Consider the following 27,698-nt stretch of genomic DNA (forward strand, 5'->3'; position numbering starts at 1 on the left):
GCGTTTGTGCAATTGAATTAACACATGATGACAACATTTCACATTCACAGTCTTGTCTGCAGAATCTAATTTAGAAATACAGGGAGAGGGTAAGAGAGAGAGTGTCTGGCCAGTGGCGCATGACTATGCACATTTTTATTGGATAACTCACAGTTTGGACCAATGAAACTTCTTTTATTATTACTGAAATATTGATAATGCCAAAGTATCCGGTAGTATATTTTCTCTGACTGTTCGTGTATTTGTCTCCAGGATGATTCAGAATGGTGAGAAAAGGCAAAAACAGACAGATAGGGAAAGGGAGGGGAAATGGATGAGGGAAGCAATATCAAGGCATAGGCTTGCATTATTCCGCAGTTTTACGACAAATACTTAATGAAAACCCCCGCAAGGGTGATAGAAGCCTGTATTTAATTAAGCCTTTATAAAATATTAACCAGGGAGGCCAGGGCGATTTCCCCTCTTCCCTGGTCTGTTCAGTAGATTGAACCACAGTTACACTGCATAGACAGATCTGAATTATAATTCCAGATAGAAGGTGAGCGAGAGACAGTGGGAAAGAGAGAGAGAGAGAGAGAGAGAGAGAGAGAGAGAGAGAGAGAGTCTAGGGCTCACTAAAGAGCCAAAGGGGAGGTTGGGATGGGGGACCGATGCTGCTCCTATTGCTGCCTCTGGAATGTCTTCTAATCACATTAGGGGGGAACTATAGCTGTGATTTATAAGGGCTCTTTTAAGTTCACTTTTCAGCCCCGGCACCTCCGTGTCTCTACCTTAACAATCTTTGAAATGACTTTGATCTCCTAGTTTGGGCGTCACATCCTGTGAAGGGCACCATGTGCAGAAAAGGTGTAAATCATCACTAGAACTGTGGTGTCGTTTTTTTCTATGACAACGATGATGGCTGGGCTATAGGGAGCTCTGACAAGGCCTTAAGCTGCAATTGCTATTGGGGAAAGAGATAAGGAAATGGGTGGAAAAATATTGCTAATTTCTTTTGGTCACGGCTGATGACCGAATGTCATTTTCTGACAACTATCAGTTACACAAACCATCAGTATTCACGGTGGTTGAAACTAAATAGAAATGCGAAACATGTGACTATAATCTCAACTCAAAGGTCCTTGTACTAGTTTCTCTGAACTTTCAACAATCTTCATCAGTGAATGGAGTTGGCTCAGGTGTCGTCATGTGAATAGTAAATGTATTTAGTGTGGAATGTTTGTCATGTGAGAACAAGTGGTCATATGTTAGGGAAGGATTATATTAAAGTGAACAATTTGAAAATGAATTCTCTCCTCAGAACATTAAACTCAGTGGCTATGTGCTTGAACATCATAATCAGGACACTGGAGACCAGACCTGAGTGTTATGTTTGTTTAGGTGTGGCAACAAAACCATATATATATATATATATATATATATATATATATATATATATATATATATATATATGGTGGGACTTGAACCCACAGCCGAATATACTTTTTTATCAGTGTAAGCTAAGTACACTTAGACTTGAGGAGTTGTTAACTTAATTTAATATTGATGCCTTTGTATGACCTACATAAATAAACTAGACCATCAGCAAGAAGATTGGATATTTCTATACGGTTCTAAACGAGGCAGTGGAAACACTACCACTTTTGTCCACAGGGGCCGCCAGAATCAACACAAAATGAAAGTTCCTAGTTGCTGCTGAAGTTTCTTTTTTTCCCCCCCAAGTATATCTCTGATAAGTACTTAAAAGAAATCTGAAAGAATACTTTAATACGTTTAAAATAAGTATATTAATAGCACACTTGAATAAACTTATTTTTTGTGAGGGATTCTTTGACTAAGCAAAAACGTTCCTTATCATGTTGACAGAAAACATAATCTAGGCGGCATTACATTACTTTGCTGTTGTAAAAAAAAAAAAATATATAAATGAACTAAATATATGGGGGGTGCCTCCTTTTATGAATTTACTGTCCTCATGTTTTATTTGTATCAATTTATAGATCCATACAGACTCTGACGAAGGGGAGGGCAACATCAAGTACACTATCTCTGGAGAAGGGGCTGGCTCCATCTTCATCATCGATGAGCTAACAGGAGACATCCATGCCACAGAGAGATTGGACCGGGAAGAGAAGGCCTCTTACACGCTTCGGGCTCAGGCACGGGATAGGCTGTCCAACGACCCTCTTGAACCAGAGTCAGAGTTTGTCATCAAGGTCCAGGACATCAACGACAGTGAACCCAAGTTCTTGGAGGGTCCCTATATCGGCAGTGTGGCAGAGCTGTCGCCCATAGGTAAGGCAAGAAACATGTAGTGCAGTAAGACAGGGACCATCTAGCCAATTTGAGCAAAGAGATGGCCCAAAGGTACTGTACAGAATTACCAGTTATATTACAGATATTTCCATGATGCATTAGTCGGGTCTGTAAAGTAATGCTTTGTCCTAGGCTCAGGGGAAGCTAGAAAGTGCCAAGAAGAGCAATATGCTAAAATTCTCCCCTATTGTAGAGACGGAAATAGGAAAAATCAGACAGGAGATGTTAGATGAAAATAGATGTGGAGTCAGTGAATTCATTGTGGATAAGAAGGAAGTAGAATGGTGACATGGACATTTGAGGAGGATCCCCACACAGACTGTGTCAGACATATGGCCCATAGTTAGGAATGAGATGGAAAAGGTAGGAGACATGCATGCATATAAAGAATGGAGAGATGAACTGCATTACTCCCAGATGAGCTTGGTGGCTGTGTTCTTACACACTGTTATTAGGCAAATGATGAAGGGGGGAATAAGGGGGAAAGAGAAGAGGTGCTTAAGAAGAGTAGATAATGGTGAGGGTACACTACATTTTCATGGAGGCTTTTGACATTGAAATCACAATGCTTTTAATCCTGACAAACGTGTTTTTATTGTGAGCAACAGTATTAGCGGCACCCCTTGGATGGCTGCTTAAAATTCTCCGCTAAATGGAAAAGACAGGTGAATGAGGGTGTCAGGGGCTTCATTAGCATGGTATTAATGTCAACGACACAGCTGATGTGTAATAAACAAAATTGTGTTTGGCTGCCAAGCGTTATCACAATAGCACGTGTTCTCAGAATGTTGTGTCATACCGGATGTGTGTTTGTGTTCATATGCGGTAGAGGTGGGGGTACTTCTTGTCTGAGTGACTCCAGGAGTGGTGCAAAATGGAGAGGCTCTTCCCTGTTCAAGCCTGATTGGAATTAATTCCTGCTTCCTCAGCATGATCCAAACTATGGGCATTTCTGCCTACAGTGCTCTCTAAAACTGAATGCAGTGTGTGTGCATGTGTGTATGCGTGAATGAGAGAGAGAGAGAGAGGCAGAGAGAGAGGGATAGAGCAATTGAAGGGTAGCAAAAAGAAGAGAGATTGAATAGTAGTGAATAGAAATAATGCCTTTTTAGAAAAAGAGGGAACATCTTGGGAAGCAAGAGAGCTATTATCTCCTCAAGAAAGAAAGAAATGGAGCCATAGAGATCGTGCTTAGTTAATGTTAGTTAATGTAATCTTAATGATCGTGACCCTTCCACTTTGGCTGCTCCCCCTTGTTCGACCCTGTCGCACCTCAGTCAAATTGCACACCAAATGAGTGTGCAGTTCATGTTTTAAACATCATTGTGGAGCACTAGCCCTAATGAGGTAACAGCTACTGCTTAGACAAGCATTCTCCCACCCTATCCCTGTTTCTTTTCTTTCTGCTACTCTCCTGTTGAACATCAGCTAAGGACAGCAGTATTTGTTGGCATGTCAGTGATGAGGTCACAAGCACAATGACAATAACTGAAGGGAGTGAAAATTTAAAAAAAGGTGCCGGACAGACCAGTGCCGCTGCCCCATGTCACTCACTAGCTTGTGGGTTTTTGCGGAACATTTCCCTCCTAAAGCGTGCTTGAGCCACAGCTCAAAAAGGTCGAGAATATCACTTGTCCAGTTTAATTTATCATCAAAGGATAAGGCTGGTCATATTGTTACTTATAGTAACTTGCTCAAGGACACTTCAACAAGCAGGAGGAGCCAGGAATCAAACCGCCAACTTTCTAATTAGTGGAAGCTAATCCGACCTCCTGAGCCACATGTCTTCCTGGCAGCTGAACAGCTCTATGTGCATAACTTGTGTACATTATATGACACACATATATTAGCGCCTGTACAGTCCTGTAATTCTATTCACTCCATCGGCAAGGGGGCTGTCACCTACATGCACACAACTTTTACTACTAGATTAGTTAACACTGTACTTGTTCAGGGTCTGAGCTCACAATCTAAACTTATATGCTTTCAAAACATGATATGTCCAAACTTTGGAGCACAAAATCAATTAGGGCTTTCTGCTCTTACATAAATATTCACAGTGGGAAAATGCTTAATACATTATAATAAAGTTGCACTGCATGGCAGGTTGCTGCATTATGTTATCCAAAATTGATAGATGTGCATGATTCATGGTGTTTAAGATTCCTGTCAGGGCATATACTGTATGTCCAATATAAATGATGTTGCTACTAAAGATTTTGGGATGCTGCACCTTCGTTTCATCAGACACTTTGAGGACAGGAAATGAGGCACAGATAGATAGTTGTGCATCCAGGGATTATTACCAAATGTTTCAGTGATACCTCACTTGTCACTATAATTCAGGAATCAGATAAATACTACATCTTCTTATATTATTGCAAATAAGAATTACATTTACAGTACTCTATTTCTAATTTTAAATGGCTTATTATGTTGTTTTGTTATTGTTTTTTTTGCAAAGAAATCATTTTTAATCAAATTGTAAACATTTTTGGTGGATGTAGCAACTACTAAATTTAAAATCCATCCCTGACTGGTTACCCCATACCCAAGAATAAAAACAGGTTCAGAACAGTTTTCATCTATGTGTTGGCACTGAGATTATTTTGCAAGTGATTATTGTTACTTTAGTCTTCAAAATTGTCTTGATGTTCTCTAAACCCTAAAAAATTTAATATTTCCTCCTGTCTGGGTAGTTTTCTAAAGGCCGCAGTGCCCAGCTGAAATTACTTAACCACGTTTGAATCAAACAATATTTTTGTCAACTGTTTGAAAGAATTGCATTGTTACAAATGGGCTTGGGACTGAGTACAGAGAAGGTGAGTCAGAAAGTACTGAGAGACATGCATTGTGGATTTTAGTCTTTTTTACTGTATTTATTAAGAAAATAATAAAAACACCAGCCTTGTCCTTTAAAAGCAATGTCCTTTGAGCTGTCTCAACACCATCCACAATTTGTTTTAATTTGTTCTAGCTGTGAGTTCTTTTGTGCAGATGACAGTGTCTGATAACACCACTAAAATTAAGGGGATTAATAGTGTATACTTGATTTCTTCACTTTACCTCTGTGCATGCACTATATATTTAAAACCTGGTTAGAATCAGTACTTTTTTTTTTTTTTTCGTTTGGACACAGCTCCTGTGATCTGATGCAGGGTTGCGTTTTATGCGGTAACGGAAGCAGGTTGCAAGCATTAGCCACACTGGTGATATGCTCACTGTGCTGTTTTACGGCCAACCATACAGCAAACTGCCTTGGAAGACGTGAGGCCATAATAGTAAGAAAGTAATCAGTAGTCAGCTGCCTGAGGCATATTCATTTTTACTTATCACTCCTGTCATGTCTCCCAGTGCACGTCTTTGTCATAGCTTTACAGCCTCCACCCCTGCTCCTTCCCTCTTTATGCAGAGACTTCCTGTCTGTCTGTCTGCCTGCTCAGCGTCTGCTACCAAAAATAATACTTGTGTATATAGCCTGTTTGTTTTTCAGGGTTGGTTAATTCTAAAAAGGAGAAGAGAGGGCAAATAAAATAGGAGTGGCAAAGATGATGATGAAGTGTGAGAGCCTGAGCTCTGTGTTGTCCTTTGGAAAATGTGCAGCTAATGAAATTGCAGCCTTAAATCAAATTTGCAGTGCATGGGTGATTGAATGTTGCTTTGAGAACTGTGCATGTCTTTATGTTGGGACAGAAGAGGGAACATGGATGGAGTCGTTCTGCAGAACGCTAGCTGTGTCCTCTGACGCATGATGATAAAGACTGTGAAAATTTGATTTAATACAGTGTCTTGGTAGAGGACATCCTGAACTGAAAACAACCAAAAAGAAATGTACTCGAAGATGTTGCTCAGGGATTACTTTAAATATGTGTTTAATTTATATATTATACATTATTAGATTAAAAATTTGTAAAATGTAGTTTAGCCAAAGCAAACTAAGGCAACAGTGTGGGCTAGAGGTTTTAGAGTTTCACTGACAAATGACAGATTGCTGGCTCACTTATCACCATCAACAGGAGGATATATTTTTAGCTGGTATTGCTGAGCAAATTGAAAAAAACAAAAAATACACAGTGCTGGAACAAGATTTAGTTAACTAAGCTGGTTCAGTTGTTTGATTTATTTGATATAAAAACAGTTTTTTGAGATTGGTATGTAAGGGAATGGAGGGGAAACACTATGATGCACGCATGATCAGCATGTTTAGGGAATGGATGGATGTGGCTGTTGTTATGTCCTGCACTGGGTTGGGTACAGGTACAGGTTAAAATAAATTAAATGTGGGTGGGCAGTAGGGGAGGATGAAAATGTGTTGTTTTTTTCTGGAGAAATCAGAAATGAAATGACTGCAGGCGTTTTGACATTTAAATCAATTAAATCAGGCATAATCAGCTACAGGATTTTCTTTGATTGTGAAAGCCGCAAGCTCACACATCCTCTCTGAGGAAACATACAGCTGCAGCTGGAGGACAGGTGCTGCGCCAGTTAACAGAAACTTTTCCAATAACACAACTGCAGCAGCGTAGTGAGTAGCAACAGTTTGTGACTGATTCAGCTAAACGATTATTAGGATTATGTTTTCTAATAAGATCTAATATTAAAGGGTCGGGTCAGGTCTGGATTTGACTTATAGATAATTGCAGGTAACAGGTTGATTCTGGACCCATACAGGACTCTGGTTGTTGTCCGGCCAATTAAACAAATGTATCTATGTGAGAAGATACATTACATATATTTTACTGATATAGTGGACTTAAATTGTTATCTTTTAAAACATCAAAAAACTCAAACAACAGTAATTGCTCACCACTATTAGCCTGTGACTGTGTAGGGCAAAAACTTGCACCTCTGAAAATGTTGAACTCCATTCTGAAGACATGACGCACAGTATCACACACTGAAAGATTATTCATTTTTATAGTAATGCAGGACCATAATATCCATTATATATCACTGCAACAGATGAGAGATTCTGAGATGGCTCGAAGAGTGCGTTGGACTAAATATTTGACCTGTTCAATTCAAAAAGTTTTGGTATGGCGGCATGTCCTTTAGCTGACTTTTGTTTAAAAATATTCTCTAGGTTGGATGCATTGTAAGAGTTGTATGTATTCACATTCTATGAATAGGTGTACGTACATTATATGTGGAAAGAAAACAGAACAGTTTTATCTGATAGAAGAATAATGCAGTTTTAGTTGCCTTGTATTTATTACATGTTTTTCAGGCTTAAAGAAGATAAAGATGTATTGTATTCTAAAATCAAAAACTGTGTATTATAGGTCTATTTGATTAATGGATGCTCACTTACGATCCAGCAGGTCATCTTTCTCTTTATGGCTCATCATCCCCAGTATTTTCTGAATAAAAAATGTAGCCATCATTAATGTAAATCACCTGTGATGTTAAAAGCTAATGTTGTCTCATGTCCATTTGCGAGGTAATGTTAGAGGCACAGGTCTGTCCATTTAAAACACCCATCCTTCCATTATAAGAGACCTCGAATTCATCTTTGGCAAAAAGCTGTTTCATCCTGAAAGTCTCAGTAACATTAACTGAGACCACTTAAAGTTACATAATGTATTAACATACAAAATGGTAGATTTTTGTTTCCTTTCAATAACATAACATGACATTTTTGGGAGACTGTGGATTCACTTTTTTGCATTGAAGATCAATACATATACATACACACACACACACACACACACACACCACACACACACACACACACACACACACACACACACACACACACACTATGGAGGTAGAACAATATGGCAGTAGAGCTAACAATCGGGTAGCAAAGCTTAGCATAAACACTGGAAACAGGGGGAAACATAGCACTGGCTCTGTCCAAAGGTAAAACAAAATAATAAAAAATGCCTATACCAGCACCTCAAAGCTCCCTTATAACACATTTTATCTTCTTTTTTGTTAAGCTGTACACAAAGGACACTAGTAAAACAATATCTTTCTACATAACTTTGTGGACTTGAATCATTTCTTGGCCAGCACAGTGACTTCCTGAAGTCTTGGTTTGCATATGTCGGTGTGTGTGCGAATAAGTGTCACTGTAGGCAAGATGGTATATGGAATGTGAGTAATTTAATGGCATAATATGTATAGGTGGAGGATAGGTCATTTGATAGGTCAAGTATAGATGATGGATCTCAGCCTGATGGTTTCTTTTAATGACAAGGATGGATTTTGTAGAAAGAGCAGTGTTTCATCTGCATAGCGGCTGCTCAGTGGTGTCTGCTTTAATGGGAATGATAAATCGATTGATTACAAGACAGGGTCTTTGTAGTGCTTGATTACGGCTATATTAATATTGCTGTATTTATTTTCCTAAAATAATTGGTATTACGTATACAATAAAACATATCTGTTTTTAATAATTGCTTATTTCCAAAGGAGATTGTGTTGGTATACCTGCAGATTGTTGAGTTTGTTTGTTTTTTACTGTAATAACTCATATTTTTGTCTTTTCCTCATATAATTATATTTTCCATGTATTTTTCAGGTTTGTTACTGTTTAACATGTTTGGATCTTTTTCATGTTTAGAGTTTTATATTTTTAATATAATTTAGCTAAGTTTTTTTTTTTACGTGTTTTTTTTGTTTATTGTTTTTTTTCCAAATTAGTTTTCTTCTAAATTTCTGCAAAGCTTACTTGTAGATGCTTCTTTGTATGTCTCTCAAGTGTGGTATTATTTTCCTCTTAGTAATGCTTTTCCCAGAGTAATATCGGCTTGAAATTTGCTCCTTGTTTTTTAAAATAGTGATATCAAGATTGAAAAACTAATGTAGCTTAAAATAATTTAATATTTGTACAATGATAATATGCATTATAAATGTCTTGTTACCTTAGAGACAGATGGATATGGATAGACACATTATGTAGTTCAGGTGGTTATTTAAAGGTGTGTGTGTCATAGCACTAATAGATGTGATCATAAGAGTCTGGGCTCTGAATTTACCTTTCTATATGAACAACAGCTTTCCCATGGTGCTTACCAGGTAGCTTACGTAGGATGACATGTTCAGGAAATGTTAATGTTTTGGAAAGCATCATCATTAATATTTGAATTCGGTCCATCTCTTTTCCCTTTGGCTTTCCCCAGACATAGTGTTTAAATATTTATGTAGCTTTGAGCTAGGCCTCAAAAATTTAAAAAAACCCACAGGCTTAAATAATGTCAAACTAGTATGCTGTCCAACAATAGTACATAGTCAAATAACTTGACATCTTCAACAGTTAGGAAGTGAAGAGACTGAGCCTTTAGACACAATATCTAGCGCACATACTGCCGAGACATTATTTGCACTGACACAGTGGTACCCCAAGCTAATGCTTATGCTCCACACGCCCAGCTAATATTGAAGTAATAAAGACAGGCCTTTTCCAATTTGAAATCAGTATTACACCGTGTTACAACATGCATACTAAGACATCCACCAATTTGTTTTTTTCAGGCTTTATGTGAACAGACTGACTAAGTGAGTTTTTGGGATTTGAAACAATTTAGCCACTGAAGCAGACTACCACTCAAAGGTGTGTGACAATGAGGGAGTCGGGTGAAAATGTGGCTGGGAGAGGCAGTTCCTGATGGTGGAATCACAACAGGGTGAAAAGTTTCCACAGAGCTAATCCTGTGATTGATGTGGTTCCATTAGAGAGGACCTCAGGTCCTCTGAGTGACACAACACGACATCTGTGCCGTAGCCTCTAACCTCAGGTAACACTGATGGACAAGCCAGTGCACAGTGTACAAAGAACAACAGGCAGTCTGATAACAGACATTAAGCTGACCACTATCCTCAGCTATTATCTACTAATGACACAAGCTGATGTAGTGTAGAATTGCCAAACACAAAGAAGACACATTTCAAAGTAGCTCCATGGCAGCCTTTAACTGACATTTATCCTGTTTTCTATCAAAGACACAGTCTAAAATATAAAGCAAGGTTGGAGAAATTGACAAACCAAAAAAGCCATTAAACAACAGAGATACTTTTTGTATGTTGTTGTTTGTCCTACACTTTTATCTACTTTACAAATGTCAGTTTTTAATTTTTTTTTTTTACTTTTCTTTATACCTCAGGGCATGTTATCTCTTCAAATAACACCCTATGCATTTTTAAAGATCATTTTAATTTAAGTATGTTGTAGCAATTTTTCCTCAGACCAAATGTTTATTTCAATGGAAACTGTATTGATTTTAAGTATCAAGTACATTTTGTTTTAAGATATGATGACTACAGCACAGTTCTGACAAATTTGCAGTATCTGTATGGGCAGATTTGCTACTGCAAAATACATCTAGTAGACACGTGCCTCATAAAATACCTGGAGTGAGGTATAAAGATTGACAAGACTAAAAGCCCACAGAACAGCATAGGAGAATCCTTGTGGAATGTACTTTTTAAGTGTCTTCGCGAAGGTCACTGCCTTATCTATCACTCTGTACAAAAGTATAACATTGATGTTAGACTTACACACAAAATACACAAAATAATTGATATTTGAAGGGTGTTTGTGGTGACTGACACAGCGCTAGTCAGAATAAGCCTGTAAAAATCAAACTGTCACCATTTCAAAATTGTATTTAATCAATTGACAAATATGTTTCAAACTTTTTTGTGACATTCAAAAGGACTTCCCAGTATTGCTTTGCCAAGTGACCTGTACACACACAGGAAACCATAGCCAAGAAACCAAGAACTAAGAGGCTTTTGTATAAATTAAGTTATAATGTGACAAAATAAACCATTTAGTTAGGGGTTCCTTTATGGACAAGTTGTTCAAAACAAGCAACACGTCTCTCTCTCTCTCTCTCTCTCTCTCTCTCTCTCTCTCTCTCTCTCTCTCTCTCTCTCCCTCAGCATAGTCAGCATGGGAGATAAATTCCCCACCCGTTTTGTATGTAATGTGAAGACTCCACAAGGGGATTAAAGTAATAATCACCCTTCCTGTTGCTGTGGTCCAGAGAGGTTGCCCAGGAGGCTGCAAATTGCTGCAGTCACCATTAGGACAGCCGGGGCCTGTCATGCTAACAGAAGATGAGACATTTGGAGCAGCAGGATCACAGGAGAGAGCAATGCGACAAGGCAGGAGCAACTTACAATCAATATTCTCTGCCAACCACCTTTATGTATATGACCAGTAACATCCACCATTATGTGCTCAACCACAGCGCTTGACATAATTGATTTTGGCTGATGTGTGTGTGTGTGTGTGTGTGTGTGTGTGTGTGTGTGTGTGCGGTCATGTGTATGAATCAGTGTATATGTGGGGGAGGGAGAAACGGCACGAGAGAGAGAATGTGTTGTTCGGTTTGTGAGGAGGCATGGAAGATGTGTATGACAACAGCAGCACGATAGATTCATAAGTGTGAAATTGATTAAGGCTCTAACTTTTTCATTATTGTAGAGATGCAGAGAAGCATGGGCCCTTCACTTTCTTGTACATTATACATTTTGACATTGTGCAAGGAATACACTTTGTCTGAAACAATAATGTTGATACATGGAGTTGATACTTGCAGTTAGAGGCGGGGGTATACACAAATCTAGTGAAAAAAAATGTGGTTTCATATACTTGAAAGTTGTATTTTAAAGTGGACTTGAACAAATATAAAGGTTTCTAAACCGAAAAGTTTCTGTACCTTAATGTTTCTCCTAGATGGAGAGTCAATTCTTTTGTCATGTTTGTTGAGAGACTATGCCTTAAAATTATTAGAGGTTAAGATTTAAAGTCGACCACAATATTGTCTACAAAACACATAATGATCAGTTAAGTTCAAAGGCTAACAAAGATTAGAATTACAATCTCAGTCAGGAGGGATGAAAAATATCCCTAAATCCTTGTAGAGATCTCAAAGAGGATCAATGTAAGCAGGCCATTGGCTTTTATGACATGGCAGATTTTTCTTCTCTTTATACTTCATTCTCTCTCACCCCCGATTCTCTCCCTCACCCTATCCCCACCTCTCTCTCCTGGGGCATTTATGTGGATGAGAGAGGAATGAATCACAGTAGAAGTAGTGAAGAAATAACTTTTCATGTGAAAACACCTCAGCTTTTATGGCTTTACTAAATGATCCATAATGCGGGCGGGGAGCACTCAGTCCTGCAGATTAAGGCGGGTCGGAGTGAGAACGAGGCTCAGTGCTGCAGCCGTTAGACCCCTCCACTGAAGCTCGCACCAGTACGGCACCAGCTGAGATAGGCACAAATCTCTTTTACGAGGCTGCCTCTTAAATAGCTGTCAGTCTAGTGTCTCACACGTGGCAGACTCCTCCAGCTCCCCTCACAGTAATTGAACCATCTCTCCCAGAGTGCTGAAATGGTGTGGGAAGCCATTCCAACAGCCTGTGTTGATACCATTAAACCAAACTCATGCATAAATCTAACTATATAGCCATCGTCACCCACCCTCCACCAAAGCCTCAACGCCCCCAAAAGCAACCCTACTCCTTACTCCATTTCACCACAGATGGTCCCAGGGTTAGGTTTCAACTAAATATTATTTACATTATCCCACAAGGGATATAGTACACTTGAATATCATTTGCAACACAGACTGTATTACTATGTTATTATTCTGGAATGACTGTTGCTTCGGTCAGGTTCTTCCCACCATGACAATGTTACAGCATTGCAAGAGGTGTCATGTGTTCCAGTAAGAAACAGACTTAAAGATAATAATTCTAAACTAACAATAATTATTGTAACTGAGGTAATTTACTTTACCTAATTAGCTGTTTTAGCTGTTAATATCTCAAGTACCTAGTGTGATTTTCAGTGCCTTAAAAAGAGTTTATCACATTGTAATGATATAATTGTAGAAATAATAACTAAATAGAAGTTGTAAATAATGCTAAATAAATAGCTGCCATTCAACCTCAATTATGTCTTATTTTTCTCTGCTACAATTAATTGAATAACAAAGCCATGTGATTATTATAGTTGCATGGCAATGAGATGTTGTAACCCTGTCTAGTCCTCCGTGCTGAGGCAAGTCATTGGGAGATACACTGCTAAATAGTGTTGCTCTCATGAATGCTTTAGTAAATGCTAAACAGCGTTCACATCATGTCATTATTATACAAAAAAATCTCTTTCATTACGTTTGAAAATTAGCATAAGATAATTAGCAAATGCTGACTTCTCTATGGTTGATGGTGAGACCAACAATGTAAATATCTGCAGGCTACAGCTTAATCCGAAGTAGAGGCACTGAAGGCAGGAGTAAGTAAGGTGGATATTTGTTCACTGTGACAAGTTGGCTCTGACTTCTGACAAAATTATGGAGGTTGCATATGTTTAAAGATTTACTTAAGCAAGCTGAAAATGATTGCTTCATTGACCGTTTTTGGTTGACAGCTGTTCTTTTGACCTCTTCTGATTGGGTGTGGTCAGAAATGTGTCAGCTCTATTTCACCTGGAAGAACACCCAGCAGTAATGTTAGGGTGTACTATAGTAAATGCAAACCCTTCTACACTAAAGCAGCAATAGTGGTAGCAAAATATTTTTTTTCTTTTTAAGTGTTAAGCTACTGTGTTAAGTAATAAGAAAGGTATAATTGACTGTGTCAATTCCATCAGTGGTGTTATTGCATGGATATGTGAATAATATTATGTAGAAAGTTTTGTTGTATATCCAAACAAACTCAGCCCAAACAAATGTGCCCAGAGGGGGAATAAAGAGATACAAACCTGTATATTTTGGTAATCAAAATTATTATTGCTACAGTGCATGCTGTCTCATCTGAGAGCAATTTGTGATTGAAGTTTTAGTTGGTGAGAGAAAAACAACTTCTTAGCTAATGAATATCTGAAGCTTCTCCCCATTAGACATACTTCTCCTATTACGGCAATATGCATTACATTCGAATCTTAGAAAGTCAATAATTTTTATTGAATTCCCACAAGTCCATCAACTGTAGAATCTGCTTAAGTGCGACGCCAACCATGCCAACAGATACTGTAAGTAATGACTTTTCCCACTGAAAACACTGATGCAAGCCAGAGCTTTAATAAGAATCCAAGTGCCAAACTTACTGCTTCGCTTCTCTTTATAATATAAACACAATAAAGAAGTATTTGCATTTATATAGTTCTTCCAAGCCATCTGACGTTGCTGCCAGGCAGTACCCAAAACAGCTGAGCTTCAAACTGATTGTTACCTGGGGAAAATTAAGATAAGGGAGTAATCCCATGGATGAAAATGGCTTTGTTGGACCCACCGCAGTAGGGCCAACCAGGTAGGCAGAATTAAAAGACCCCTTCCTGTTGCCAGTAATGAAAATGCCTAGCCTCTTTATAGCCTTATGTTTTCAATACGATAGGAATGATATCTCACTCATCCCCCTACTGGGATGCAGTATATCTTGATCTTCTGAGGATCAGGCTAGTGTGTACTTTTGCATATTTGGATGAGGTAATGAGTGTATCATAAGACTCAGAATATGAATTAAAAGCTCATTCCATCCTAGTTAATATGCACTGCTTTGAATCCACTGGGAGCTGCAATATATCCGGATTTAACTGAAAACCACATAAGGTTGTTGACAGCACCAGAATTCATGATTCTTTGGTGTTGCACATACTGGAGAGACAGTGATCCATTCATCTGTTAATCCATTTTTGTGTGTCGTCGTTTTTCACACCAATTGTTTCGGAGGATATTTTACCTTTGAGCTAATTTGTCACACTGTCACATAGTTCAGAAAATAGCACACCCTCATTTGTTTCACCAGTATCATAGACCACGTAGAGTACTGCATCATAACTATATGTTAGCATTCAAACTAGCCAGCTTATATCTACATACGGGGAGAACAAAAAGTGCTATAGGTGACGGCAACAGGATAGTGATCTGAACTGTCTGATTTAATGGCCGGGCGACTTTAATGATAATCCACTTGCCTCTCCCTCCCTCTTTCCCCCCTTAGGACCTCCGTTGGATGACAGGAAACAAACAGTGCTCTGACACTTCCCGCTAATTAGCATCATTAGCATACGGCCATTATGTGGCTGGACAGTAGCATGACAGGGCTCTGAGAAAGGCTACAGCGATGACCTTTGGTGGACAACACCAGCTGTCAGTAATTACCCATAGCATTCGCCAAAGGGATGGAGACAAAGACTGACTCCTTGTCCTTGAGCACCTATGGCTCCCAGGGACGTCTCCCTTTATATTTTCCTTTAGCAGTAAGTGAACTTATTTATAGAAAGAAAAAGAAATGTGTTCACATGCGAAAAGACAAATATATGGTTGTTTCTTTGCCTTAAAATTAAGGACCTTAAAGTTTATAGACTTTAGGCTGAGCTTTAATTAAAATGTGTCATTAAATTGCGAGACGCACCAGAGTATTTTCCACCACAAGCTTAAATATGCACACTTTTGACAAATATACTACACTGAGTGGGAAATAACGACTTAAACACTGTTGCTCTATAAATCCAAATTTTAAATCTTCAAGTGGAAATCACTGTATTCTCTGCCTAAGTGCCGGTAATCACGAGTAATTGTTTGTTGTAGATTTCTTGAGCTTCTAGCAGTCTTTGAAGCTATAATGTTGACTTTATGACTCCATGTTTCCTTTCATCTCTGTGCGCAACTTCTGTATCAATGAGGCAAAACAGCTCTGAGCATTGGTGTAGTAAAAAGGTAATTCGAAACATCAAAAATTTGTTTGGAAAATTATGTGCATAGAGATGAAATAGCTACCTGATGCAGTGGTACCCAAATGCATTAACCTCCCTATCCCAAGTATAATCACAGACAAGTACGCATGAATACACACACAGGCGTGTGCACAAACTCACACACGCATTACTGTTGCTACACTTGTGAGTCCCCCTTATTGATGTGATGCATTCCCTAACCCACAACATTAACCTTAACCATCACAACTATGTGCCTAACCCTAACCCTAACAGTGATTGAGGACAGGCCAGTATGTCTCACTTTTCTTTACAAATGCAATACAAAATGATCCTCATAATGGTCCTGACAAAGGACCAGAGTTGCACACCCACAAAAAAAAAAACACCCACATTTCTTCACCACCTCCTTCCCATACAGTATACACTAATTAAACAGTATTTGTCTAAAGTTTCCCCAGTGGCCTCCTGGCTCTGAAGTTTTTTTTTCTTGTTTTTTACATCGTTATCATGTTGTCTCTCTCTCAACAGGAACGGCCGTTATGAACGTGACTGCATCAGATGCTGACGACCCTACATATGGCAGCAGTGCCAGAGTGGTCTACAGCGTACTGGATGGAGAAAAGTTTTTCACTGTTGACAGAAAAACAGGTAAGAATGATCAGATTTTCTTCTGCTCCTTTTTTCTACCTCAAGTAATCTAAAGCTCAGAGAGAGAGAGAGAGAGATTAAAATGTGTACCCAAATCAGTTGGCCAAAAACAAACAGCTTAAGTTTTAACCAACATTACCGGCTCCTTTTTGCAGACACTCAAAATACCATACATTGTTTTGCTCAACACAGTGTTTAGTGCACCTTCAAGCCGATATTTGAAGAAATTATTTTGTATATTAAATAAGCAACAGACAACATAAACATAGCACATATTTCTTGGACATTCAATGCGACAAAAAAATGTCATTATTATTAATTATTAATTTTATTTTTTCCTAATTGTTTTGGCTTTATTGTTATTGCCTGTTTTTTTGGTTTTGTTTAGACTTGCACTGGGTATTTAGCACGATAAAGCCAAACAATGTTCTTTACCCACTAGTGCTAAGGATCAAATAAGAGCAAATTTGTCAAAGTAATCACCATTATATCAGAGTCCTAGATTCTGTATTCCCCAACTGCTGTGGGTCTTATAGGAGTGATATTACCTGACCCAGAGTCTTTCAGGAGTAGCTTAGCATTGGTGTTGCCTTCGAATGCCCCTCCAGGGAAAAGCACTAAAGTTTTAATGATTCCTTTTTTGGTCTCCACCACTTTGATTTGGTCAGCCTGGGAGCGTGGATGATAAATGGCTCTGCATCAGTGGTACTAGCCAGGAGACTGGATGGTTCATTCCAGCTTCTGTCTCACGACCCCCATTCCACCCACCCCCTTTACCCATTTTGTAGGCAGACGGGCCAGCCTAATAGGTATGAGTCAAGAAGGTCAAAATGAAGAGGAGACAGAACAGCTGTGAAATCTGCCTCATTAATATCACTCTTACTCACCCTGACAACAAACTGAACAGCAAGTCACTGTGTTTCTTTTTGTCGCTTTGGCCATGGTGGAATTGTCTGTAGGTGTTTTTGAGTATCTGAGTCAAAGGAGTGATTTTACAAGGACTGAACTGTACACTGTTTATATAAAGTAAATCAGGATGTTATTTTTAAATAGAAAACTACAAAAACCCTTCTAAACACATTTAGATATCCTAGTTTGCTTTTTTACTATGGATTATTCTATTACTATATAAACAACAAAAAAAAACATGACACCTGCATTTGCTTCAAGGAATACAGACAATATTTTACTCACAGAATTAAAAAAAAATATGAAGAAGAATTATATATTCCAAAATAATAAAAGGAGACATCCAACCATGACATACTATATGCTGTGCAGCATACCATAGCATGGGGACACCACTAAGTCTGCCATAGGGCCTCTTGATGCCTTTTTTGCTAGTATATGTGTTCTTGCATTGTACTTCTCAAGATGGGAAGGCGCTCTAGACTGCGGTTGTGTCAACTTTTGTTTTTGGTTGATGATTTGCTTTTTGGTCTGTGCTTACACTAAGCTAATCACCTACCCTTCTCCCTCCTTCCAAAGCACACTGGCAACTAGGATGCTTCTATATTTCAAGGCAAAAAGAAAAAGGAACCAAGTACAAAAAAAACCTACTCTGGTTCTATACATGAATGCAGCTGCTGAAAGTGTAGACAAAGACATATGTGCCTCTTTCTGCTTTAATCCACTTCAAGAGTGGCTGTTCTACGTGCTAGCTGGAGATATGTCCATGTGGCTTTTTATACTGTAAGAGTGCAATGGCACTTCCAATGAAAGAGAGCAGGAATATATACAGATCATTGGTTGCTAACAGGGCTCACACAGCGGCAAAGGAAATGACAGTGACAGGCTCAAAAGGAAAGCTGACAACTTAGTCTGGCAAAACTACTTATTTTCAATCATGCTAGCCATAATGGCCCAAATGGCAAGATGGTTAGTTTCATAGGTACTCAGCATAATTAGATTACCAATGCCTAGTGAAATAAAAACAGAAATGCAATTGATGTGAGTAAAAAAACTTATTGTAACAGCATCATTTATTTTACATTAATGTAATGCATTACCATGCTGAGGCACTATTTCACAGTTGCTGTACTTGGCCCTATTACTCGGTTAAATTGGTTAATGTTAAGGCTACGTGACATGCATTTGAATATGGACCACATACACACTGCATTCATGAATACAGTCCATGTAGACTCATCTACATATATCTACCATGATGTTGGAGCAGTGGTGCTGTATACTAGTTGTGGATTGGGGCTTTACTTTTGACAGCCCTGATTTAGATGCATCCCCTCTGGCCTTTGGTGGATGAAAGAGGAGCTTGTCATCTGCCTACCTCCCTAACTCCAGTGCTGCATGTACTGTATTTTGGCTACTCACAGAACATGGCCCAGGGCTAAATGTGACTGGAATCAGTGAGTTGTGTACCCAACACAATGCAAACCTTTGGGAGTGAGACAGCACACCAAGCCCAGGAAATGCATCAATAGATTCTGATGGGGAAAATCCCAAGGGGTAAAGTGGAATTATATTACTACTGCACAGCAAACCAGCCAGCTACTGATTCTGCTGCTGCTGGGCCAATGAGGAAGAGATGTGCCAACCAAGAAGGACCATGTGCTAGTTTGTGAGCATGTGAGTGACTCATATAGACTAAAAAGAAAGACCATAGTACTAGCTCTTTGAGCAACCAAATATAGTTATGTTAACAAAGAGAATGTCATGTATGTTCATCCCAACAATGATAAGACATGATGAACCAGACATCACATCTAACATAAACCTTTTGATTAGGATGTCTGCATTTGGTCATAGTAAGATGACCATGTGTTTCCATAAATGCTTCTCTTGGTTACCACAATGTTTTGTCACTTCTTTGTGGTTCTACAAGTTGAAAGGAGGAGGACTAGCATGGCTTAACTCAGTGAACGTGTTTTCAGTGTTTTTAACTGACCACTGACAGTTAAAAAGCATCTGAACATAGACCCCAGAGCATTGAAGGCTTCTGTGTGCCTTCTAATTCACTCTCTACTTTATATCACTTTCTCTATGTCCCTCACTTGCTCTTTGGAAATCCACTTCTCAGGTTTGATTGCAGTCCTAGCCACCATGGAAAAGTTGTAATGCTGTTCAGGGTGGCTGAAGCATGCCTTCATTCTGCCCCTATATATTATTCATTTTAATACAGCTGAGCCATAAAATGGCATATGTGCAGAGGCACAAATATGACACAATCTCTTCCATCCAGCCAGTCTGGGGAGGTGAAATGAAATGTGCTGCACTTGTGTCTCCATAATACAGTGCTTAGCTGAAGCTGATATTCAAGCTGAGAAGGGAAATATAGTTGGTTATTGCATAAGTGCTAACCACTAATGTAACCTTTGCATTGGCCTCACATACTACTCCTTGTGTTCCCCACTCTCTCTCTGTTCATCCCTCTGTCTTTCCCCTTCAATCTCTCCTCCATCCCTCAATCATTAGGGACCATCATGACAGCAGTGGCGGATTTGGACCGTGAGACACAGGATCGTTACGAGTTGGTTGTCAAGGCAACAGACATGGCAGGACAAATGGGCGGTCTCTCCGGCTCCACCACGGTGACCATAGTGATCACAGATGTTAATGACAACCCACCGCGCTTCCCACAGAGTGAGTGTCTCCTGCGCATTATCTTACTTTAGACAGAGAAAGAAATGACAGAGACAAAGGAGTAGAGGGAGGAAACAGTGTAGAAAAAAAGAGTCAGAAATGACTGAGACTGTAAAAGACAAAGAAAAATAATGAGGAAAGTGAAAGCTGAGACAGAATAACTGAGAAGATTATAAAAGACACACAATAGAGTTTGCAACCTGCAGGTCGCTGACACCAATAAGCAATGACGGCATCAGCAACCATACTGAATGGCCTGCATGTAGTCCGAGAAAATCATCTAACCTAAATTTATTGGCCTATCAAAGCTTCAGCCCAGAACAAAGTAGTCTATCAAATATGGGGAATTGATGGGTTCCGCTGCACTTTTGATCATTCTATTTAAGTGAGGCTCATGAGAGGACTGAATCAATACGCCTGATTGTTCCCTCATTGTAATGTTATGGATTTATGATGGTGAGGTGGATTTTGGGCTTAACGATTTTCACTGCACATATGCACAACAGGAAGAGTTAATACATTCAGCTCAAAATGCAATCTGTCTCACCTCACCACACAAACACTTAATTCAGTGCATCAACAGAAGTACATGTAGCACAATAAAAAGTGATTGTACTTACAGTTTCACACCTTTTAAAAGTTGTATTTCACTATAGCACCTATAATGTGATGTTCTTCAGATATTAACATGCTAAATGCTACTCCTTACTGAATAATAATTAGTTGTATGAATAAAAAAGTACTTCCCCTCCTTGCTTTCATTTCAGCTTCTTATTTCGTCCTCTTTTTTTGGAGATAAACTATAACACTATTGCTTTTGTTACAGCTCAAGGAATATCATCTGACAGTCCGGTTGATTGTATGTGATATGTCTCCACACACCTTTTCTTATTTCTGTATAAATCCTTTTTTTTTTAAATCTCAGTAAATCATATTTACCCAGTCAGAGGGATAAACCCTGCAGGAATGCCGTGCCTAGTGTATAGTATGAGGAATAGATTTGGAAAGCAGCTTCATAAATAAGACGCAAAGGAAGATGATATACTGTATATGTAAGGACTTTGATGTTTCCTCATAAGTTCCCTGTTGCGAACAATACAGTTTTGTCTCCTTATTGTTTTTTTTTATCTTGTTCATAATGATACTTTTTTTCACTCTGTTCTGACATTTGAAACACTCAGATTGACAAGGTGTCAACACAAGTAAAAGTTATGATCATGCACACCAATTACTTAATATTATACATGCTTTAGTGGTATTATTATTTTTAATTATTTTAATTAAATGCAGTTACAGTTAAATATTGTATTATATTTATCTATCTGCAATATATTGTAACAGGGATATCATTTAAATCCAATGTGAATTCTAATAAGTACGGCTAGTGTCAACCGTTAATATGGTGCTAACAAAACAGCTTTGTTTTTCTCCATTACCTGTCTCTTCCTCTTTACCCTCTTTATCTTTGTTACTCTCTCATCCCTTCCTCCTCCCACTTTTCTGTTTCTGCTCCCTATCCATCTCTTCTACCAATATCCTTACTTCCCACCCTCCTTTTTCCACCTACGGCCTTCAATCTATCTTTCCTCATCCCTCTTCTCCATGTTACCTTTGTCTCTCATCTTACTTCTTTTGTGGTGTTTTCTATACTTGTCACTGCATCCCACTGTTGTTTGCTAAGCCTAACTCTTCTTGTTTTGTTCGCCCATACGATTTCCACCGCCGGCCACCTACTCCATATACCAGAGATGTACCATTTTTCGGTGTCAGAGGGGGTGGCTGTGGGGACACCAGTTGGACGCGTCATTGCCACAGATGCCGACATGGGAGAGAACACAGACATGAGCTACCTGATCAAAGAGGGAGGGGACCTCTTCAAGGTCACTACTGATGTTGAGACTCAGGAAGCTGTTGTCTCCATCAAGAAGGTATAGTCAACTTAAAGGTATACTGCTTTGCTGTTGTTGTCTGCTATGCCAATATTTAGTTTTACAAGTATAGAGGCAATAAAATCATACAAATACATTTTGGCTTTAAAAACTCTTAAGTACGCACGTTTCAATGCAAAAACTCCTAACTTCAGATTTCTGAAAAATGATGAATGCCACCTGAGCTTAATGGAGCGTGGGTGCATGATAATTGAAAATTTGCACAACTAATGCCCCAATAAAACCATATAAGGCTACATGGCCTGTCCATGTGTGAGGAAGTTCATTCATGAACATGATAGGGAAAAGTAAGAAACGTGCAGCTGAAGAAGGATAACTTTTCGAGTTTGGAGATTGAAGTCCTGCTCTTGGAGATCATTAAAGGAAAGTCTGTCATTTTTAACAGCGTCTGTTTACATGGTGTCACCTGAGGGTCGTACTGTTGCTGAAATCAAGAAGAGCAAAGCCATCGGTAACCGCAATGACAGGGGTTCATCATGGAGATAGATGAAAGAATATGTGCCAGAATAGGTGATGTTGCATTGTCAGGAATTGCAATAGAGCATGTGTCCCCGGACCGCGACCATCAATAACCAATTTTAAGGAATATGATCCATTTGAACCTATATTATAATTCAAACTATATGGTCAAACAAGGTATCGACATAACTATAAAGTGTAATTTAAATAGGAAACACAAAATTGCTTTATAGTCATGCAATACACATTCTTTTAGTCAAATTGGTTTGGATAACAGCAGACTAATTGCACATGACTCCAACGAGTGGTCTCAACCACTTGTAAATTGTGTTCGTATCTAAGAGAAAATTCTAAATTAGTGAATGCTACAAGTTCTCTTAAATCAGTCATACAAGCCACTGAAGAACAAATATGTTCATACGAGTGGATGCATGGGGCCTATTGTTTGGTCATTCAGTCTCTCTTTCCTTGACAGCATGACACCAACCAGCTTAATGAGTCATTTTCTACTTGTGCAAAAGGACAATTTTGTATGCATCCTTATTTTGAATAAGAATAAAGAGCTGGCTACTTCATAGTGGCCACCATAACCAGGTATGTTAGTCACATTTCCTGGAAGCATTTGTTGTTATTTTTTCTTAAAAGAATATTTCAAGCTTCGTTGTCACGCAGACCAGTTCCTTCCATCTTTGGCAAAATCCCATGAAAAGTGATTGGAATTTTGTTTGTTAGAAAAGTGACTGGGCCTTGCTGTTAACATTCAACAAAAACAATTATTTTGCTTAAGTTAAAAGTGTTTGCGCCTAGCAGTTAAGTCTTTCTAGTCAGTAAGGGTAACAGTTCTTAGGCCCTGTTCAGACAGAGAAACTCAAAGTATGCTGAAGAGTTGGAGAAAGACAGATGATCATCATTCCCATTGGGGTTTGATAAGTGCTGTCAGTGGCCTTTCACGAATGCAGAATGCAGTAGCATCTTTTCACTTAAGATACAGATGTAAAAGGTGACACATTGCTGTTGTGAATAGGGCCTTATGGCAGTATAAACATGTGACATTAAGCCAGAAGCAGTTGTTTTGGTTCAATATACTGTCAACAGTGTGGCAGTCTATATCCTCCTAGCTACCACTGATGACGACCTAGTGGTAAGCTGGTGCTGCAGACACAACAATAACTTGGAAGAAACCATCATCTCGAACAAGATGATGTACACTGATGCATTGGCTCAGTGCTGCCACTAATGGGTGGAATCAATACTGCAACAGTCTTTTCTCATTCATTAGTATTGTTGCAATATAGCTTCTAGTCATACATAGCTTAATGTGGAATTAAACAGTTTTTGAAACAGAATCTTGTTTTTCTTTCAGCCCCTGGACTTTGAGACCAAGCGCACACACAGTGTGGTGGTGGAGGCAGTAAATAAGCATGTTGACCCTCGCTTCGAGGACCTGGTTTCCTTCCGAGACCAGACCATTGTCCAAGTCAGTGTGTCAGACATAGATGAGCCACCCATTTTTCAACCAGCAGAGGGTGCAATCATGGAAGTGCAGGAGGATGCCAAAGTTGGAGCGCTGGTTGGCATTGTCACTGCCAGAGATCCAGATGGGAAGAATAAACCTGTCAGGTACGTCAAGGGATCAAATGCCAACTTCATCTAAAAGAAAAATGCATTGTACTGTTCAAAATGGCAGAATGTATATCAGACCTAAGCTACATATTGTGTCAGAAAAAAAAGGTTATGGCTAACTTTTACTCAGATGAGTTACATGTAAACTGTAGCATAGAATAATTAAGTTTACTTAGGTCTGATGGTTTTTATAATCCCAATTACTAGTTAAAATATAATAGGTAAAGGGAAGTGGGGCTTTAAAGGAAAGAACTGATTCTGAGCCAATAGTACTGAGGTCGTACTGGTGTATAGTGTGATTTGTTTGGTAATGATATGAGATTCGCTATAAATGAAAATCATTTGGCTGAGTTGAAATGTGGCATATAAATGGTTAAAGATGTTGAGCTACAGTAAGATAGATACTGTAGGTACACAACTGCTTTTCATAACAGCCTGATAAAATATATCAACCAAACATTGGTAATAAAATATCACTGTAGAAAGGTTACTGCTAAATATGAATAACAGCATTATAAAGCAGCATTTTACATGGTAATGAGTACCTTATTTTTATGTGGCTTGAACGGAACACTGGAGCACTGAAACATGGGCAGCCATTCCTCAAGCCCACAATCGTGTATCTACTGTATATTATTTTACCACTGTAGATACATTTTTATTAGAACTTAATTTCTACCATGAAAAATGTAACTTTAAAGAACTATAACTCACTAGCTGCAAGAACATATATAGGTAGCTGATGGGCTTATGAGAAAATCTCGTTTTAAACAATTCCTCTTAAAGATGGACTGAAGGTCCAAGCAAATAGTAAATGTTGAGACTTGTACAATGGATGAAGCTGTACTGTATGTCTCTTTTTTTCTCTCTGATAACTGTGTGTGATAAAAACAATATCATCTGGTAATCTTATGTACCAAGGTCTGTGCTTTATATGTCCTCAGAAGAACAATTGCAGTGTGAAAGGGGAATGTAGATAAGGGCTAAGACAGTCTCACTGATGGAGCATACACCGACACACGCGGTGCCTGTGCAAATTACCTCGATTAAAAATGCATGAGGCTCAGAGTTCCAGGTGTAATAAAGTGCAACACAATGGCAGCGCTGTCGTTCACCAGTGTCTTGGCAGCCTGGAGCTGAAACTGTGTGCTACGTGTGCAAGCATATATGAGTGTGTGTGGTTATGTGTGTGCATGTGTTCAAGTAAGTAAATGAGTGAGTGAGTGCGTGAAAGGGAGGGAGAGAGATTAGCCAGGAGCCACCTACTGGCCAAAGTTACCGAGCTCATGGCCTCTGGCATTAGGCAACACACCTGCTCAGAACTCAGCATAATCATGCACCCTAAGTGATGATGTTTCCGTGCAAAATATGCATTCATTGTGGATTTCATCAACAATACCATGTTGTATTGGTGAGAGATTAATTCTGGCTTAATTAAAACAATCTGCAAATGGAACCACTCCTCATGTAACCTAAAAACAAAGAAAGTCCAACATACAAGTATTCAACCAGGTTGTCAAACACCTGTAAAACTAGACACACTTGTCAAAATGTGCTCTGATAAAAAACAGGTTAGATAAAATAATTGTCTAGTTAAAAGGACACAAATACTGTTTTGCCTATATGATGGGGGTAGGGAAAACCATGTGTGCATCAGCCAATTTTGTGTTTTGTGATGCAGATGGATTATGTTTGAAAGAAAGCTTTTTTTTATTCTGAAGGTGTGAGCCTCAGTGTTTATGTAGAAAGGGATTGTTAAGAGACTAAAAACATAATGATGATCTTCCCCGACTCCAATCCCACGAAAACTGAAACCAGAGGTTCAGTTTTTGTTTTCTTTTGAATAATAATCATGGTAGGCGTGTGGGGAGGCAAGGATGCACAAAAACAATTAAGTTGTTGGTTGTTTTTTTATTATTATTGTTACAAGTTGTTTTATACTGTTGCGCTGTCAAATCTGTCATCTGAATGCAATTTCTATAAAAAAAAAGAAAGATAAAATGAAATATTGTGCAGCACAATTTGAGGTTGGGTAAAATCAAATTTTACTGGTTATACTGGAGATAAATGTCAGTGGTAGGTGTATATTTAATCCAACCAAATCTAATCACCATCCTAAATGGGATGCATGTTAATTTTAGATGCAACAGGGATGTTCACTGATGGATACATTAATGCACATATACATCTTCTGTGTGTAACCTCAATTCAGTGTCTTAAAAACGTATCATTTCATTGCCATAGTGCCGTTTTAGATGAAACTGAGGCAAAATCTCATTTCAAACACAAGTTATCTTGAGGTCATTCTATCCAAATCTAGTTACACCAGGACTAATAAAGAGTTAATTATCACTTTGACTTATTGACATGAATTAAATACAAATGTAAATGCAATTCTACACCCACACTATTTAATAAATGAAAGTGTGATCAGATACCTATTTAAATCCATGTGCTATTCTCTCTACCACATGAGTTTAGCATATGGGTCTCTTGACATTATGTTTTATATCTACATACATGTGACCACTATTCTCATAAGACCTTGGAGAATGCTGGCTGGTATGTTTGTCAGAGAAGCCTGAAGAGTGTTTAATGCCCATGGTACTTTATTATGGTTTATGTGGGCATGAGTAAGTCAGCCAGCTGTGTGTGTGGTGGGGGAAAGGCACTAAGAACAAAGAAACCTTTCAGCAGATTTTTGTTGACTCACCAATCCTTTCAGAGCACCAAGTACCCCAAAGAAGGAAAGATGCATTTGTGGTTTTTCTAGAGTGCACAATGAAAATTTAATGTTTATTTTCTTACTCTGAATAGGCAAGGACACAGTTACTGTACAGCCCCTTACAGTTAAGAGACACAGCACTATTAGGGTCACACGACCTGTGACAAGTCTCCAGTAAATGCCTTTAAAATATAATTACTTTAACCCTCATCTGTATAAGTTCTTAATATTCAGTGTATCCCAAAGTCAACTCTCCAAGTCCTTAAGTTCTTAATTAAATTACTTCAAAATTGAAATTCCTGGATTATTGACTCTCTCTGCCTCCTCTCATTTACTGCTTCTCTTCCTAACATCTTTATCTCTTTTCTTTGTATTTGTTGTTACAGGTTTTCCATCGATCGGACCACAGACCAGGAGATGATCTTCCATATTGATCCTGATTCAGGTGCTATCACACTGGGCAAGATTTTGGACCGGGAGACCGCAGGCTGGCACAATATCACTGTGAAGGCTGTAGAAGCAGGTAAATCGCCTTCTCTTTCAAATTGAGCTTATCAACCATTGGAGCTGTACATCTCCATATTGCTGGGAAGAGTATGATATTATTTTCTAGTGACTTATTCACCTTGCCAAAATTTCTCAAAGTTGCTGAAACTGAAGTATGTATAATTAACTCCACCAGGTACAATTTGAGCCAA

The 27,698-nt window shown here is 38.7% G+C and overlaps 1 protein-coding gene across 2 annotated transcripts in view; it reads left to right on the plus strand.

Annotated features, from left to right (window-relative positions):
- LOC127372206 (cadherin-22-like) overlaps positions 1-27,698 on the plus strand; it is a 152,170-nt gene that overhangs the window by 87,007 nt on the left and 37,465 nt on the right. For both annotated transcript variants that reach the window (XM_051415696.1, XM_051415697.1), the window contains 6 exons: positions 2,001-2,295; positions 16,525-16,644; positions 20,077-20,244; positions 21,991-22,172; positions 24,016-24,272; positions 27,387-27,523. In XM_051415696.1, the coding sequence (XP_051271656.1) occupies positions 2,001-2,295; positions 16,525-16,644; positions 20,077-20,244; positions 21,991-22,172; positions 24,016-24,272; positions 27,387-27,523 (1,159 nt within the window). The remainder of the gene's footprint in view (positions 1-2,000; positions 2,296-16,524; positions 16,645-20,076; positions 20,245-21,990; positions 22,173-24,015; positions 24,273-27,386; positions 27,524-27,698) is intronic.

The sequence above is a fragment of the Dicentrarchus labrax genome, unplaced genomic scaffold (assembly GCF_905237075.1).
Source record: "Dicentrarchus labrax unplaced genomic scaffold, dlabrax2021, whole genome shotgun sequence".
NCBI lineage: Eukaryota > Metazoa > Chordata > Actinopteri > Moronidae > Dicentrarchus > Dicentrarchus labrax.